The 17,419-nt window shown below is 44.1% G+C and overlaps 1 protein-coding gene across 2 annotated transcripts in view; it reads left to right on the top strand.

Annotated features, from left to right (window-relative positions):
* The window catches only part of POLDIP3 (DNA polymerase delta interacting protein 3), a 1,331,876-nt gene that overhangs the window by 169,964 nt on the left and 1,144,493 nt on the right, over window positions 1-17,419 (top strand). Inside the window, exon 3 of one of the 2 annotated variants that reach the window (XM_044074576.1) lies at window positions 5,492-5,566. In XM_044074576.1, the coding sequence (XP_043930511.1) occupies window positions 5,492-5,566 (75 nt within the window). Of the gene's footprint in view, window positions 1-5,488; window positions 5,567-17,419 lie in introns of both variants that reach the window. The other variant, XM_044074567.1, reaches the window with a different exon arrangement.

Genomic DNA, 17,419 nt, shown 5'->3' with positions numbered 1-17,419 from the left:
TGAGGCCTAGCAACCTCTTCATACTACCTGACTGGGTTATCCGGCTATGTTTTATTTGCTTGCTACCACTGATTTTGGATTATATTGCATTGCTTGTATATGTATATAAGCATTATTTAGGTATTGCCTTCCTTCTGGGGGCACCTGACATCTGGGGCAAGAAAGACTGAAGAACATGGCGTCGGCTGTGTCTTATATACTCTGGCCTCACTGACGTCAGAAGAGAAAGCGACGACAACCGACGCCGGACCAAGACTTTGGAATTCGGCCGACCGAGGGACCGCCTGACGGCAGAGAACCCATCTGTGATTACTGCAGCTGTATTAGCACTCGAACATCCACATTTATGGTAGGTACAAAACTGTACTTTTCTCAGAGGGGCTAAGAATATAAGACCCCCCCCCCCCCCGAAAACCCCCAACGCCAGCTTGGGACCTCAACTTCATTTTAGAAAAATTAACACTGCCTCCTTTCGAACCAGCCTTCTCAGCAGAACTACAATACTTGTCATGGAAAACAGCTCTGTTGCTGGCTATCACCTCAGCACGCAAAGTCTCAACTACAGGCACTTATGGCAGTGGAACCTTTCATCATTTTCCATCAGGACAGAGTCTCTTTACGAACTAACCCTACCTTTATGCCAAAGGTAGTATCTAGTGTGGCTTTAAATCAGACCATTCATTTACCCACCTTTTATCCAAACCCCCAGAATAAAGGAGAAAGACTCCTTCACTCTTTGGACATTCACAGACAGCTACGTTACTATTTGGATAAGACAAAGTCCTTCAAAAAAACTGACCAACTCTTTGTATCCTATGCTGCAGGTTCACAAGGAAAGGCTATTTCAAAACAGACCATCTCAAAATGGATAGCACATTGTATCCGTTTTTGCTACTCGCACCATGGGAAAGCAGTGCCTGTTAATATTAGGCCCCATTCTACCAGGGCTACAGCAACCTCCGCTGCCTTTCTCAGGGGGGTTCCAACCAAGGACATTCTGGAGGCAGCTACTTGGAGTTCAGTGCACACCTTTACCAAGCACTACCACTGCAGTTCTGCAGGGCATCCTAGCTTCACCTAACCCAGTTTAGTACCAGCCACCCATCCATAGCTTTGGGATTCAACCCAAGTGTGATGACTGTAGCAGTATTACACGATGAACATAGTACAGTTTTGTACTTACCATAAATGTAGATGTTCGAGTGTATATACTGCTGCAGTCCAGGTTACCCTCCCACCATCCCCTCTACATACCAGGATGTTAGTTATAACACCATGTACATCAGTCTAATGGATGCATGCCTATATGGTGTATTTGCTAACAGCTAGTACTATTGTTTATCTACTAAGGTATTTTGCATAGTTATTTGTATTGCCTTCCTAGTTGGGGGCACCTGACATCTGGGGCAAGAAAAACTGAAGAAAATGGCGTTGGCTGCCTCTTTTATACCCCTGTCGTACTGACGTCAGGGAAGAAGCGACAATAACCGACGCCGGACCAAGACTTTGGGATTCGACCGACTGCGGGACCGCCTGATGGCAGGATAACCCAAGTGTGATGACTGCAGCAGTATATACACTCGAACATCTATATTTATGGTAGGTACAAAACTGTACTTTTCTCTGAGGACAAACCCTACATTCATGCCTAAGGTGGTATCCAGTGTGGCACTCAACCAAACCATTCACTTGCCTATCTTTTATCCAAATCCACAGAACAAGGGTGAAAAAATTCTGCATTCTTTGGACTTACACAGGCAGTTACGTTTCTACTTGGACAGAACTAAAGCTTTCATATGCTGCAGGATCACAAGGAAAGGCGGTCTCAAAACAGACTATTTCTAAATGGATAGGCCATTGCATCCGTTTCTGCTATTTTCAACATGGCAAATCAGTGCCTAAGGGCATTAGGCCTCATTCCACCAGAGCAGCAGCCAACTTCAGCAGCCTTCCTCAGAGGAGTACCAACCAAAGATATCTTAGAGGCTGCAACTTGGAGTTCAATGCACACTTTCACAAAGCACTACCACTTACCTCTTTACTCTAAGTCCAGAGCAGGCTTTGCCACTGCAGTTCTGCAGGGCCTCATAGCCTCTCCTAATCCTATTTAGCCCAGCCACCCATCCTCAGCTTTGGGATTCAACCCAAGAGTAATGACTGCAACACTGAAACACGATGAACATAGTACAGTGGTGTACCTACCATAAATGTAGATGTTCGAGTGTATTCACTGTTGCAGTCCAGGTTACCCACCCACCATCCCCCTTCTCTTTGCTGGGACTTTTCTGCATTTCTCTATCCTATACAACCTATTGGTGTATTTGCTTGTAGACAAAGGGAATGTTATTTTTGTGCATGTATTTATTGGCATATTTTTTCAGCCTACCAGTTTAGGGGCACCTGATATCTGGGGCATGAAAAACTGAAGAAAATGGCGTCGGCTGCATCTTTTATACCCCTGGCGCACTGACGTCAGGGAAGAGGCGACAGCAGCCGACGCCGGACCTAGACTTTGGAATTCTGGCTGACTGAGGGTAGCCTGCCAGCAGGGATAACCCAAGAGTAATGACTGCAACAGTGAATACACTCTAACATCTACATTTATGGTAGGTACACAACTGTACTTTTCCCTTAAACCAGGAAAGCAAGTTGGCCAGTTATCTTAACAGATCTTCCCTATATGGCTAATTGTATTGCTGTCTGTTGTAACCCCCACAGGAAAACATTGCAGAAGCAAGTGCAGGCTCACTCTATTAATGTTCCAGCTACATCAGTTTTCTTTCTAAATGTTTCAGCCCAAAGTGTATGTGAAGTAGCCACTTAGAATTTAATTCAGTTCTTCAGGCATTGCAGATTGGATTCCTGTTCCATTAGTAATGCAGATTTTGCTATTGCAGTTTTGTCAGGTATGTTGGCTCCTCATGCTCAACTCATGGTTGTGGCCTGTACTGCAGCAGTATGCCCCCATGATGAAAGTAGTACAGTTGTATGATGAACTCACCTGAGTAGTAGAAATTTGAGTGTAGGGATCACTGCTACTCTGCAGGCTGACTTCCTCAACTTGTCCTCCTTCTCCCCAGCCTTGGAGCTTTAGGTTTGGAAATTTGCATTTCCCTCTGTATGTCTTTTTGCTCCACAGAAGCTCCTCTGCAGGGCAATAACTTCATGTGCACTTATTGAGGGACTGTGTCCCACATCTTAGTTGCTCAAATGCTCCCTAAAGGTGCTGTAAGCTGCTCTCCCTTTTCTTCCTGATCTCTATCGTGTATCCTCTTGAGTAGGGAGGAGACAAAACCTGCTCTGAGGATATCCAAAAATGGTGGAAGTAAGGCATGATCTACCTATGGCAAATTCTGTTTTATTATTATGACTAATGATTTGTGGTGGTGCTGCGGTAGCGTTGTCGCCTCACAGTAAGACGCTGTCCAGTTTGATTCTCAGCTAGAGCGTCTTCTGCGTGGAGGCATGTGTGAATGGGCGTACCTTCGTTGAAGGTTGTGCGTCAGGGCTGGCAACTCTGCACCTAAAAATCTACTGCCAATCATTAGCGGACCGGAGTTCCGCTGTGGCGACCCCTAACCGGGAAAAGCCGAAAGACACAACAACAACTAATGATTTTTTAATGAGGGTTTATAATGCCAATGAGCTACATGTGGCTAGGGAGGATGTTATGATGTTGAGGGAAGGGTAAGCAAAACCCTTTTTTCCAGAACAGATTAACATTAGTGATACACATACGTGTAATACAGATGTACAACCACTGAGGTATTTAATGACCTGTAGCAGAGCTAGTGAACCTGTTGGTTGATTATCAGAGAGAACTGGGATATGTTAAAGGCCATACCAGGCTATGAAAAATGGCTACCTGATAAACCTCTGTTTAGTTATAGGAATTGTGATAATTTGAAGCAGTGGCTATGTTATAAGGATTTCTTCCTAAATAAACAAGGCCAGGCTGACCTGAGAACTAAAGGAACTGTGCCATGTTATAATTGTTCCTGTTGCTCGAGTATTTGTTAATTAAATGAGTTTACTCACCCTGTTAGTAAGAAGTTCATTTTTAACTGTACAGCTGCATGCAACACTTCTTTTGTGGTATATCTAGCTACCTGTACTCTATGCTCAGGATTCTAAGTAGGCAAGTCATCTAGAAGACTACGGGATAGGAAAATACAGCATAAGTCTGATATACCTAGGGGTGTAGAGATAAACTCTTTGGCAAAACATATACAGGAGCAAGGTGTGACGCATCAATTTACATTTAGAGTCATAGAATATGTAAAACCTAATATTAGGCATGGGGACATCATTAATAAACTAGATATAAAAGAATACGAATGGATTATTCGTATGCAAGCTGATGTGTATCCAGGCTTAAATAAACAGGTAACTTTAAAACCAATTCTAAAAATGAAGCAACAAATGATTACATGATTTTGTTCTATGAATTGAAAGTTCTTACTTATTTTATTATCAGTTCTAGCTTATGTGAATTTTATTTGAAAAATTCATGGTTTTACCTTTAACATGGTAATTAGTTTTTTAATTAGTGTTGTTATACGATAGGATGGGCTGTGTCGTGTTTTATTTTAAATAAGTATTTAAATGGAAGGTTTCTTAAACTGTTTTTAAACACTGAAGAATGACTTTGTCAGAAAGCTTTGTTACTGAATAAGCTATCATGCGTTGTGAAGGGTCCTTGTTTATTACTATTTTGAACAAAAAATACACCCCTGGGATTTCACCTGTGTCCCTGCTGGACAGGGGCATCGGATGCTGACTTGTTGGAACATGGGCTAAATTCTTGGCTAGGCTTGTAAGGGTCTGGGGGCCAATAGCCTAGTAACTTCCTATGATAATTCATACTGCAGCAGTGTTCCCTGTAGAACAGTTACTGTTAGGGTGAATTTAACACACAGCTGCACCTTTATCTGCTCATCCTCCTAAAAGTCTAATTGGATATTAAGTAAAATATTGTCTAATGTCAAAACAGCATTTGATTAAATGATTTTTACTGATGTAGATCGTGAAATGTGGCTTCACAATCAGAAACGATAACTTTTGTATTCGGTTCTGGAGAGGGCTTACCAGCTTTGAGGTGCAGTGGTTGAGTTTTATGGGATCTTGCCCTCAAACAGCACACTGATAAAATGCATGTGTTTTCCTGTTTTGGTCACTGTCTTTTCATTCTACAGTGTTCATTTAGAAGATAAAGAAGTATTAAGTAGCAACATTATGTGCAATTGTTAAGTAATTGGCTTATAATATCTAACAGTGACATTAACTTTGTTTGCACATCTGGGTTTGTGCTCTTCGTAAACACCAGATCTGTCATTTGGATAAATTTCCTTGCCACTACTGACCAAGAGAACAAATTACCTAATGTGTAATACCAGTTTTCTTTTTGGTGCCATTGTGAATAGCAGTGATTACTTACAAAAGTTTTCTTCTTTTCTCCCTCTTTTAATAAAAAATGAATATAATGCAGCAGAAAGCAGCAGTTTCTGGACCTTCTCATCCTTCAACAGTACGTATCAATGTCTTCAGCAACCAGGCGACTGACCAGGTACTGTAACTGCTAATGAACACTCTTAGTGTCAGGCAAATATGTTAACATTTTATGGTCAAGTTTGCTTAACCGTTATGCATATATTGATTTGGGCTCCTTTCATTCCACTATGTCCTTCCAATCTTCTTTTTTGCCTTTGTTGTTTGTTTTTTTTTAATACTGTGTTTATTTTGTGTATTATTCCACAAAGTCTGCACTTTCCTGTTTTCTTTTTTCACTTTTGTTCATCCTGTCCTTGCAGATTCTTTTGTCTTCTTGATCCATGGAGTCTTGCAAACAGTCTGAATGCCTGTTTGTATTTTACTGTAGAATTTTAAGTAGCCCCTTTACTCTAATGATGATTACTATACTGATTTGATTATCTGCTTGTATTTTATAGTAATTGTTTTATATTGCTACTGTGAAAAAAATAGACAACAGAACTAATTAGCAAAATAAAAATATAAGTAAAATATCAATTTGATAACTGGAGCATTGCACTTTCATCAATTGCTTTTGCCTACAAAATAGACTTAATCAGATTAAACCTTGCCAGAAGTTGACACATCCTCCATACACACACCTGAATGCTATCCACATGACTGTAAGGGAACAGTTAAAATCAGTGATAGCACTATATAAGTAGATACTAAACAGATATATATGTATATATATATATATATATATATATATATATATATATATATATATATATATAATTAGTATACTATAATACGTCATGCCATTACTTAGAATTCTGTTGCCATCTACTGATATTGTTAAAATTAACACACCCCTATATATAGATAAAAAGTAAAATTACACTTAACAGGCTCTGTGTTCAGTGCACATAAGATACAGCAGTAATAAGGAAATGTTCAATTTTTCCTAGTGACCACAAGTTTAGTATACTAGTAAAATGAACACTGTTACAACTGCTAAAGCTGCCAATGGAAACAAAATAAACTGCAAGGAAACCTTTGGCAGACCACCACGGCACCACGATGCAGCTGTTAAAACCACAGATTTATTGAGTAAAACTGTAAAATTCAGGAATAAAAATTGGTCCGATAAGCGCTTTTGGCTGATATAGCCTTCTTCAGATCATATGTGAATCCTGCTACAGATTCTATTTAAAACCCAGATGACCAATCACAAATGTGAAGTGGACCACATATGCAAATGCAGATTCATAGTCTTAGTATTGATTGGAAGCATAGCGGCCAACTGCGTACTAGAAATTAGTCAACAGCCAGTAGTGAAGCATTCAGTGGCAACGTTCCTATTGGATAAGCTTCTTGGTTTTAACCAATTGTTTTCTTAGACATGTATCCCTGTGGTGATAGGTTACTATGGGACTCATTGAGTCCAATCATCCTCTTGTGGCTCATTGCCATGGCAACAGAAAGTGTTTGTGACAATTGGTATTAGCAGAGGCAGCAAATATGGCTGCTGGAAACTTTGTAGCAGCAATAAGTAAGAAACTGCATTATGATAAACTTTCTTTGTTACATAGCCTCCTCAGTGCCCAATCCTTAGCTTCCTTGCTTTTAAGATAGGTCTTAATGGCACTACACTGTTTAAGCCTGGAGGACAGTGTGCTCTTAAATTAGTAATCCAGTTGATTTCTGTAATTTCTGTCCGATTTGTTATATCACCTTCTCTTAGGCTAGGTTGAGTACATTCCAGGACTTTAAATTTAAACACATATGTTGGATTATGAGCAATGTGCATAGCAAGTGCATTGTTTAAATCAACATTCCTTATGTCTCTCATATGACGTAGAATCTGATCCTTAAGGTGCTGATCAGTTTTTCCTTCATAAATTGATGAGATTTACTAACTAATGTAATGCAATCTCTAGGTCAAAGAAAGGGACATAGTGTTCACAACACAAATAAACCTCTTTGCGGCTGGGGATGAGGAATGCAGGCTTCAAGAGAAAACTCCATCAGTGTTGAAGAGCTTACCTCTGAAAAGTCATCTTGGCACAAAAAAATAAAAAAACATCCGATGCTGATTATGAAGGGATATTGCTATTGCTAACTTTTGGGGAGCCTGAGAATTTACTCTCTGATTTCACAAGTACTATTGTAGGATGTGGTTTTGGATTCTGCTTTTTTGCTGCCGCTATTTTAGTATACCTTTCCACAGTCAGCAACTGAGCTTTGAGTCCTTGTCTTTCAGAGTAGTATGGAAATTAATTTTGGCCATCTTTCTTTTTGTACGGGGATGATGTTTTTCTCAGCTGTTTTCCATCTTGACAGTTGGTAAAACTGACTGGTGACTTAATGATCCCATTTTATTAAGGACTTTTTACTGACTGGCTTTATATCAGTCATTCTGCCCCTTTGTTTCACAGGGTAGTATGTTGCTTTTCTTCAGCTGGAACTGGGGCTTTAGTCAAGGTGGAGGGAATTATGAATGCTTCCAAATGCCAGTCACTTTTAGCCCAAAACTTTCAGGCGTCTGCTAGAAAGCTGAAGATGAAGAGGAATTTCACCTTTCAGCACTACAATGACCCCAAGCATGCATCCAAATCAACAAAAGAATGGCTTCACCAGAAGAAAATTAAAATTTTGGAATGGCCCAGGGAGAGCCCAGACCTAAATCCAGTAGAAAATATGTGGGGTGAACTGAAGAGGACTGTGCACAAGAGATGCCCTTGCAATCTGACAGATTTGGAGCGCTTTTGCAAGGAAGAGTGGACAAATATTGCCAAGTCAAGATGTGCCATGCCGATAGACTCCTACCCAAGAAGACTAATTGCTGTAAATCAAAAGGTGCTTCAACAAAGTATTAGTTTAAGGGTGTGCACAGATATGCAACCAGCTTATTGTACGTTTTTTATTTTTCCTTTAACAGATTTGTTTGTTTTTCAGTTGAATTGTACAGGTTATAGGTCACATTAAAGGTGGGAAAAGTTTTGAAATAATTTATTGTGGTCTCATTTTTTTATCACAAAAACCTGTCATTTTAACAGGGTGCAAACATTTTATAGCCACTGTATTTGCATGTTGTCAGTATTATGACATATTCTACAAGGTGTGCTATATAACATGTGATCCTCTTTTGCTGTCTTGTTGAAAGGGGTCCTTGTTTAGGTTTTATCCAGGCTCTGTAGCCTAACATATTCTACACTTTTTAACAAAACCTTTCATCCTACTTCCTGTCCCTTTATGAAGTATGGGTACGTTGTGTAGGTGGGTGGCTCCTAGTTTTGTCTGCTGCTTGTTAATCTTCTGACATATTCTTCACTTTTTACAAGAACTCACTTTTTTCGATCTTCACTGGGCCAGGGTTCATCTTGGAGTTCGACTTAAGTATCATATTTTTACAAGTCAGTGGAATTACTTTCTTACAATCATTTGTTTATGTAGATATTTTTCTTCATTTATGCAACTTTCTGTAGACTTCATGCCTTGAATATTTTTCACATGCAAGACTTAGGAGTGATTCCTAGAGTTCCGCAGAGTGACTTCCACCATTGTTGTCCATTCCCATCAGTGACGGTGAATCTCAGTACATCTGATTACCTGTTTGGTTGTTTGTGCAATAGAAGTTTGACACTACACCTTCAAACATTGCTGTAGGGACATGCTGTCAAGTTTTTCACAGCAGATTAACACGTATTGTTATTTCACTACAGTTGGACGTGAGAGTATTTGTTCATCCCGTTAATGCTTTGACCTTTCATAAACAGCTACAGATTCAGTTGCCATGGCCCCTGTGCAAAGGTGGTCTGAGACTATTTACTCATCGTAATATCATTTTGAGCATTTAAAGACATTTACAGATTAATTTGTCAGGGGATCCAGTGTGAATGTGGTCCATCCTTTCATAACTGGCTCAGACCTAGTTCAGTGCCTCTGGCAGTACTTGGTATCCACGGAGTTACATTTTTTTCATTTTTGAGGAGAAAAATGATGATCCTTTCTTTAGATATATTACAAGATCTGTCCATCATACTGCTGCAACACTCATAATTTGGTCTTCATCCTTTCTTAAGGAACCTCGGCCTGTAGGCTCCTTTATCCCAGTGTCACTCTTGCATAATACTCTTTACTATTTTTTTTTTCTCTTGCAAATCTGAACTTCATTTCATGTGACGTTTATCCCATTAGAGGTAAAGTTCTAGATGGTGGTCTCGCACATGGCTATGCTTAGATCAGTGATATATATTTTCCTTTCTTAGGGAGTTGTGCCAAGTAATGGCGGTTACTTTGCCTTTGAGTTTTACTTCAGTCTAATTTTTTTTTTTTTTGAAGAATTTAGGTTATACTTTTTCCCTTTCTTCTCATACTTTCCTAGTTAAGGGAATTTCATCATTAGGGCTTCTGGCTCAGTTGAGGTCTCTTTCATGCTTCCCTACTTTTTTAATTTCTCCAAGTCTTTTGGTTTTCTAATAACACAATGGGAATGGACCACATTCCTAAGACAAAGTATGGTTAGAATTGATGAAATTAGTATTGTTTCCATCTTTGAGGTTAGCTTCACAGCACCTGCAATGTGTCCAGTGTTGGCTCCTCCTACAATTCATATGGCATTACATTTATCGGTAGCATATCTAAGTATGAGTATAATTTTTTTTATAAGACCAGTTGTTCTTACTACTATTGGAACTGTCTGGGTATCCTTCTTCCACCTTGCCCTTGTTTCTGCTTGCAAGTCCTGGTATTTTATGACTGTGTCTTTCTCTGTATGTAAGACAGTCATTGGTTGTAGCAGTTTCAATGATCAATGCTACTTTTGTCTTTTTTTCATGGACTGCTATATCTGTTTTTCTCACATGCATTGTTTTGAACGGTTGGTAATGGGTGAACTGACGTGATAAAAACTTAATCATTTTCTATAATGCTTTGTAGCTTATGTTTCCAATGTTTTTCAGCTACTTCAGTATTACAATGATGTAATGTGATCCTATCTCGCCTACATTCATTACTGACGGGCTCGGAGCCGAGAGTCTGCTCCGACTCGGCCACTATAACTAGCACGAAGTCTCTCATTGGCTGGGCTAACCCTGTATCCCAGGATGCATTACGCCCAAACCCCCAGATCTCGTTTGCCGCTCCTAGACTAACGACGTGGTCTCGACTTGGCTGTGGCTAAGTACCCTCTCTTTTGTTTTTTAACTTATAGCTGTTGCTCGAGTTATTATACTATAAAAGCTATTCTAATAGCTACGTTGTCTGTTGTATCCATTTTTGTGACTGATTGCGTTTGTTGTTAATCCTTCTGTTTGGCGGGCTAGGCCCGTTTAAGTTAGAGGGCCTTTGCCCTATCTTGTGTCATTAGTGTTTGGGCATTTAAGTTAGAGCCCTTTCCTCCCTTGTGTTCCTTATGTCGGGCAAGGAACCAAAAGAACATAAGCCATCTGGCTTTAAAAAATGCGCCAAGTGTGCATATAAGATGTCGCTGACTGATGGCCACGCCATCTGTGTATATTGTCTTGGTGCCATACACTTGCAGGAGTCCTGCAGTGTGTGTCATGCCTTCTCTGCCAGGGTTTTACAGGAGAGAAAAAATAAACTTATCCTCAAGGGTTTTATTAAACCCTCCTTTGAGGAAACTTTGGTGTCTTCTCCTCCCGCTGAGAAATCCAGGTCCAAGACTAAAATGAAGCCTCTGGCTCCGACTAGTTCATCGGAGCATCCGGAGAAAAGGTCTAAAACTACATCTCCTTCCTCGGCTCCACTGGTCTCGGAGCCTCAGGAAGTACTGTCCAAGGCTTTGTCTCCTTCCTCGGCTCCACTGGTCTCGGAGCCGCAGGAAGTATTGTCTGTTGCGGGGTCGGCTTCTTCGACTCCATGGTCGTCGGTGCCGAAGGAGGTTGCAGTGGATGTCTTTCAAGGATGCATCTGCAGTCCTTACAAATGGGTTGTCCTGTCGTCAGGCTGCCCTTCGGTCGGCCGGATTCCAAAGTCTGGGTCTGGCCTCGGCTGGTGTCGCACTTCACCCGACGTCATAACTGCAGTTCTTCGGGTATAAAGGCATCAGCCGACGCCATTTTCCTCGGTCTTTCTTGCCGCGTGGCGCCCGAAGCAGAAGCTGTTCGCAAGTGCCGGTCGGTCAGATCCAGAGATTACTACTACCGAATACTACTTCGAAGACTTCTAAAAAGCTAAGTACCCCGTTGGGGACTCTTTCTTGCCTCAGCCGATGTCAGAAAAAGTTAATAACTGTTTAACTTGTGGGAAACAAATACCTCATAAAGATTTCCACTCTTACTGCTTACCTTGTTTAGGCCCAGACCACGACGTAGCAGCTTGTTTAGCCTGTGCTTCTTTCAACCGACGGACGCTTAGACGTCGGTCGGAGTTTGCTGAACAGTTTTTCGGCTCAGATTTTGCATACATAATGCCGTCGGATCCTCCGACTTCACAAGTTGTTAAGAAATGCAAAGAAAAGGACCGACACTCACGGTCCACGGTTTCGGCCGAAACCACGGTTAAGCAAACCGCGAGTGTCTCGGTTTCGGCCAAAACTGAGCAAACGGTTCTAACTTCAGCCGAATCCATGACTTCTACCGAGGCCCCTTCTAACCTGGTTGAGTCGGCCTCTGAAACTCTTCCTGCTACTGTGGTTTCACAAGAATTATCGGACACCATTCCTTTGGATGTTTCAACCCCTGCACGTGGTGCTGCTAGGCCGCCTGCAGCCATGTCCATAAAGGCTTTTGCCAGGGCTAAAGCAGCCAAAACTTCTAAGTCTGTGCCTGTTAAGCCCCCCTCTCACAGGCCCAGTTCCAGTTCCCAAATGCTTACTCTGGCAGAGGATCTCATCTCTTTAATAAGGGGATCCCAACCTCATCCAGATAGGGCCTCTCTACCTCCTCCAGAAAAGAGACCTAGAGCAGAGCCCCTTGAGCCAGTGTCCTCAGATGATTCTTCTGATGATTCAGACAATACAGACCATCCAGAGGCTCCTTTTTCTACTTATGAAGATTCCGATGCTGAGGAATCGATTCCTTCTGCCTCTCCACCAGAGGAATTTTCCTTTGGGGAAACCTTACATGCCATGAGAGAGCAATTTCAATGGCAGGGGCAAGATTTCTCAGACTCTAGGAAAAGGCTTAGGACCTTTTTGCATTTACCACAACATAGGCCTTTAGCTATACCTCCAGTTCTTCCTGTTGTAGATGATGCATTTAATGATGCTTGCTCTGCTCCTGACACTTTGCCTCCAGCCCCTGCTAAGCCCGATAGGTTCTACAGGGTCCCGGACACACATCACCATTTATACAAGGCTCCTTTTGCAGATCCCGAGACTATCTCCCAGGGGCCTAAGGCAGTAGCTTCGACCTCAGTTAAAAACCCTCTCCCCTCTGAAAGGGAATCCAGGTCCTTAGAGAGATGGGGTAAAAAAGTATACACCTCTGCTACTCTCTCAGCTAGGGCATTGAACTGTCAGATGTTAAGTTGTCAATCTCGCCTTCATTCTTGCTGGATGGGTTCGGAGCCGATCCTCTGCTCCGACTCGGCACTTGCTTTAGCTTAGGAACTCCTTTTACCAGCTCGAGGCAACCCTATATCCCATGATGCAAGGCGGAACTACCTCAGATCTCATTTGCCGCTTAGCGAAAGAGGTCTCCTTTACCAGCAGAGGTAAGTGAATTTCTTGTCAAAGAAAGAGAAGCTTAGTTAGGGTTTTATTTTTCCCTTTTAGTCATAGTATAGTCTGTAGTAGTTTTACAGCCCACCCTATTCCCTTGTTTTTTAAAACTTTTATACCCTTTTTAAACTTTTAGTGTAAAGTTTTAGTTAGGCCTAAACCCCAGTTCTTAATCCCTTCCTGTGTGTTTGTGTAGGGGATTAATTTTGTGTGTTTGTTGGGGTTTGTGTGTGTTTTCTTCCTCCTAGGATATGTCTAGGGAAGGCAAGGTCTCAGGCTTCAAGAAGTGTGACTCGTGCTGTCAGAAAATGTCTCTGACAGACGGTCACACTTCTTGTGTTTATTGCCTGGGGCCTTTGCACCTGCAGGACTCCTGTGCTTTGTGTCACTCTTTTAGCCAGAGAGTCCTGCAGGAGAGGAGGAATAAACTTATCCTCCGTGGCTTACTTAAGCCAGAAGGTTCTCCCTCTAAAGCAGGGTCTGGGAAACCTTCTAAGCCACCAAGGCTCAGGCTTCAGTTTCCAAGCCTCCTCCGTGGCTCGCTACGGAGCCGAGATCGGCTCCGGCTGGAACCGATGTATCTGCCTCGAAAGTAGTGGGTTCGGTGCCGGCTGGCTCCGATACCTTATCTACTGTAGCCTTGTCGGCTCCGGCTGGAGCCGACACCTTATCCAGCATCGGAGCCGAAACCTTCGCTCCATCTGGTGTTCAGGGACTTCGGCTCCGATGGCTCCGTCCCGAAGAGATCTCGGTCCCCTTCATTACTGAGTATCCACTCTGCTCCGGGTCTCCCTTTTGGCGGACCGGAGCCACCGGAGCCGATCTTGAGATCTTCCAGGCTGTCTGACCACGACTTGGAGAGGGTGGTAAGCAGGCTGTTGAAGTCTCAGGCACTGGCCCAAATGCTCCATAGCCCGTCTCAACAGACTTCGCTATAGCCTCACCCCTTGAACTTCCTCCTCCGACTCCACTTCAGAGTTCGGAGCCGGAGCTTCGGGACAGCGACTGTTTCGTGCCGGAGCGATACATCCTTCGGCTCCGTCATCCTCGGCTCCGATCTCCTCCTTGAGACCTTCCTTGGAGGGATCCGGTCGTCGGTTTCCTTGTCGGCTCCGAGGGGCTAGTGGCATCGGACCCTTGTCCGACCCGCTCTCCCTCTCTGGGCTTCGGCTTTGGTAAGCTCGGCGCCGACATCGCCTCGGAGCCTTCCCTCTCAGTGGAGCCGGGCATTCCTGTTTCCTCGAGCGAGGATATTCCGCCTCCCGGGAGGGGAGCCTTTGAGGTGATGAGGAGTGTCCTGGCCTCTGTGCCTGGTCAACGGTCCATCCCTCTAGCTCCTCCCTCATCAGTGCCTGCAGACGCCTTGCCAGCCTCTTGCTCTCAGGCCCAGGGATCCATCGCCCCAGGTTTCCCCATTGGGAATTTCCTCCTCTTCCGAGGTTTCTCCTGATCCTGCAGGGTAACCCTCAGAAGAGGACGTGTAAGAGGAAACACACGGACTCCCCTGAGTCTACTACATCTGATACCGACTTAGATGAGTCGGAGGGTTCCCCACGGTCCCCCTCTGAGGATGTCTCCTTTTCAGACATCCTTGAGCTCCTCAAACAGAGGGGGAATTGGCCCTCCATTGACCCCTCCGAGGATGAGTCGGTATACCTGGAGGCTTTTGGATCCCGACCCTCCACCTCCTGGGTGTCTCCGCCTTTCGACCCACTGATGCAGGTAGTGGCTCGGAAGGTGTGGGCGGCTCCAGATTCTGTGGAACCTGTCCCCAGGAGACCATCCAAATTCATCACGGCCCCTACGGACAAACAGTTCCTTTCCAAGGGTGTCTCTGTGGATGCTATGGTGGTGGCGGCCACTAAGAAGGAACTGGCGGATCCTTCAGTACCTGTCCATCCTCCTAACAAGGACTCTAGGACCATGGACAGGTATGGAAAGCGGATGTTTTCTTCAGCGACTTTTGCTATGCGTTCGCTGAATTATCTTTGTCACTTCACCAGGCTTCAACGAGATATTCTCAAAGAACTGGGTGAAGTAGTCCAGGATCCTTCTGCTGCTGGGGCTCAGGAAAAGATTGCCTCGCAGCTTGCAATCCTGAATTCCATATCTAACTCCTCCATGCGGCTCATATCCTATGCGCGATGGAGCGAGCAGGGCCAGAGGCACAGGAGTTGCTCTTAGACGCCAAGCCTGGATGCGGCTTTGTAATTTTGGACCCTTTAAGGCGTCCTTCACTAATACCCCTTTGATGGTTCGGCTTTGTTCGGCCTCAGGTGAAGGATACCTTGACCAGGTGTGAGCAGGACGGTAAAACTCTTTCTGCCGTTGGAGTCCAGTTTTCCACTCCTTCTAGACCATATCCCAAGGGTCAGAAGGGGAAGATGTGGTTCAAAGCCCAAGGAGCTACACGACGACATGGTCAGTTTACCCCAGAGGCAGAGGGGTAACAATAATAGACGCCCTAGAGGCAGGGGGTCCTCAGAACCAGGGCAACAGGGAGTCTCTTCCTGAGAAGCCCTTTCAGCATCCCTGAGGTGTTGCCCGACTGTCCACCCTTGGTGGCAGTCGGGGAAGGATTTCGCTGTACCCAGTAGCCTGGCAATCCCTATCTCAAGAGAGTTGGGTACAGTCGATCATATCCGAGGGTTACAAAATCCCTTCAAAGGTTTCCCACCTCTACAATCCCTTCCAGACATCTCACCCGGTCAAAGGGATTTGGCAGAACAGGAGGTTTCAAAGCTCCTAGAAAAAAGAGCCATCCAGACTGTGCCAGCAGACCAAGTAGGATCCGGCCTACTGAGATTCTTTTGGTCCCCAAAAGGACGGGAGATTGGAGACCAATATTAGACCTGAGCAATCTAAACAGATTTGTCAAGAAGGCAAGATTCCGGATGGTCACGCTTCAGTCCATTCTGCCCTTTCTGGGCAAGGACAACTGGATGTGCTCTATAGACCTTCAGGATGCACTATCACATAAAGATTCACAGACGCTCCAGAAGGTTTCTCCGCTTCGGCTAGGGACCAGTCATTACCAATTCAGAGCACTGCCCTTTGGCCTCACTTCAGCCCCCAGAGTGTTCACCAAATGCATGGCAGTGGTCACAGCTCATCTGAGACGCCAGGGATTCCAGGTGTTTCCCTACTTGGACGACTGGCTCCTCTCCGCCACCACCAAGTGTCAGCTTCTTCAGTCCAGAGACTACACTCTACAGCTTTGCAGGAGTTTGGGAATTTCAGTAAATTTCAAAAATCTTCTCTGCTGCCTTGCCAATCTATCACCTTTATAGGCAGAATTAAACACCGTCAAAATGATAGCCAGACTAACAGAGCAAAGAATTCTGGACATCCAAAATTTGTTCGGCTTCTGTTGCAAAGCAACAAGATCAAAGCCAGATTTATACTGAAGGTTCTAGGTCTTATGGCTGCGGCCATTGTTCTTCTACCACTGGCTCGCTTCCACATGCTTCTGCAGTGGATGCTATTCACGCAGTGGTCGTACCACAGTCTCCGATGAGGCACGAAATCTTGGTCACACAGTCGTGCAGAGCTCATCTGAACTGGTGGATATCTTCCCTCTTCTTCATCAGGGCCGACCCTTTATTCCCCTCCTCCAGTTGCCACAGTCACTACGGATGCCTCTCTGATCGGGTGGGGGCATTATCAGGGCAGGATGGTCCACGGACGTGGCAACCCATAGAATACCATCTGCACATAAATGTCCTGGAGATGAGAGCAGTGCTTTTAACGTTGCAAGCCCTCAGCGACTTTCTTCCCACGGGACTATTGCAGTACAAACGGACAACATGTCCGTGGTCTGGTACATCAACAAACAGGGCGGGACCAGGTCCTATCCGTTATGTCGAGAAGCTCTCAGACTTTGGCAATGGGCGATCTCTTCTCAGCGGTTTCTGATAGCAATGCACATCCCGCAGGTCCAACCTTTTAGCGGACAGGCTGAGCAGATCCATTCTGATGCCTCACAAGTGGTCTCTCAATCAATCTGTAGTGGATCAGATTTTTCTGAAGTGGGGCACTCCTTGTTGCGATCTTTTGCTACTCCAAAAACAACAAGTGCCCGATTTTTTCACTTTTTCCTTCCAGGCCAACCCTGAGAGACTCTCTAACCCAGGATTGGCCCCGGGACTTCTGTACGCTTTTCCTCCCTTTCCCTTGATTCCACAAGTCTTTCAGAAAGCCACCGTTTTGAGAGCCAAGTTGATCCTCATTGCCCCATATTGGCCTCGACAAATTTGGTTT

The sequence above is a fragment of the Protopterus annectens genome, chromosome 1.part1, assembly GCF_019279795.1.
Source record: "Protopterus annectens isolate FY-2018-M chromosome 1.part1, PAN1.0, whole genome shotgun sequence".
Classification (NCBI taxonomy): domain Eukaryota; kingdom Metazoa; phylum Chordata; order Ceratodontiformes; family Protopteridae; genus Protopterus; species Protopterus annectens.
Note: the sequence above shows the minus strand (reverse complement) of the source record. Positions and strands in the feature narration are given on the sequence as shown.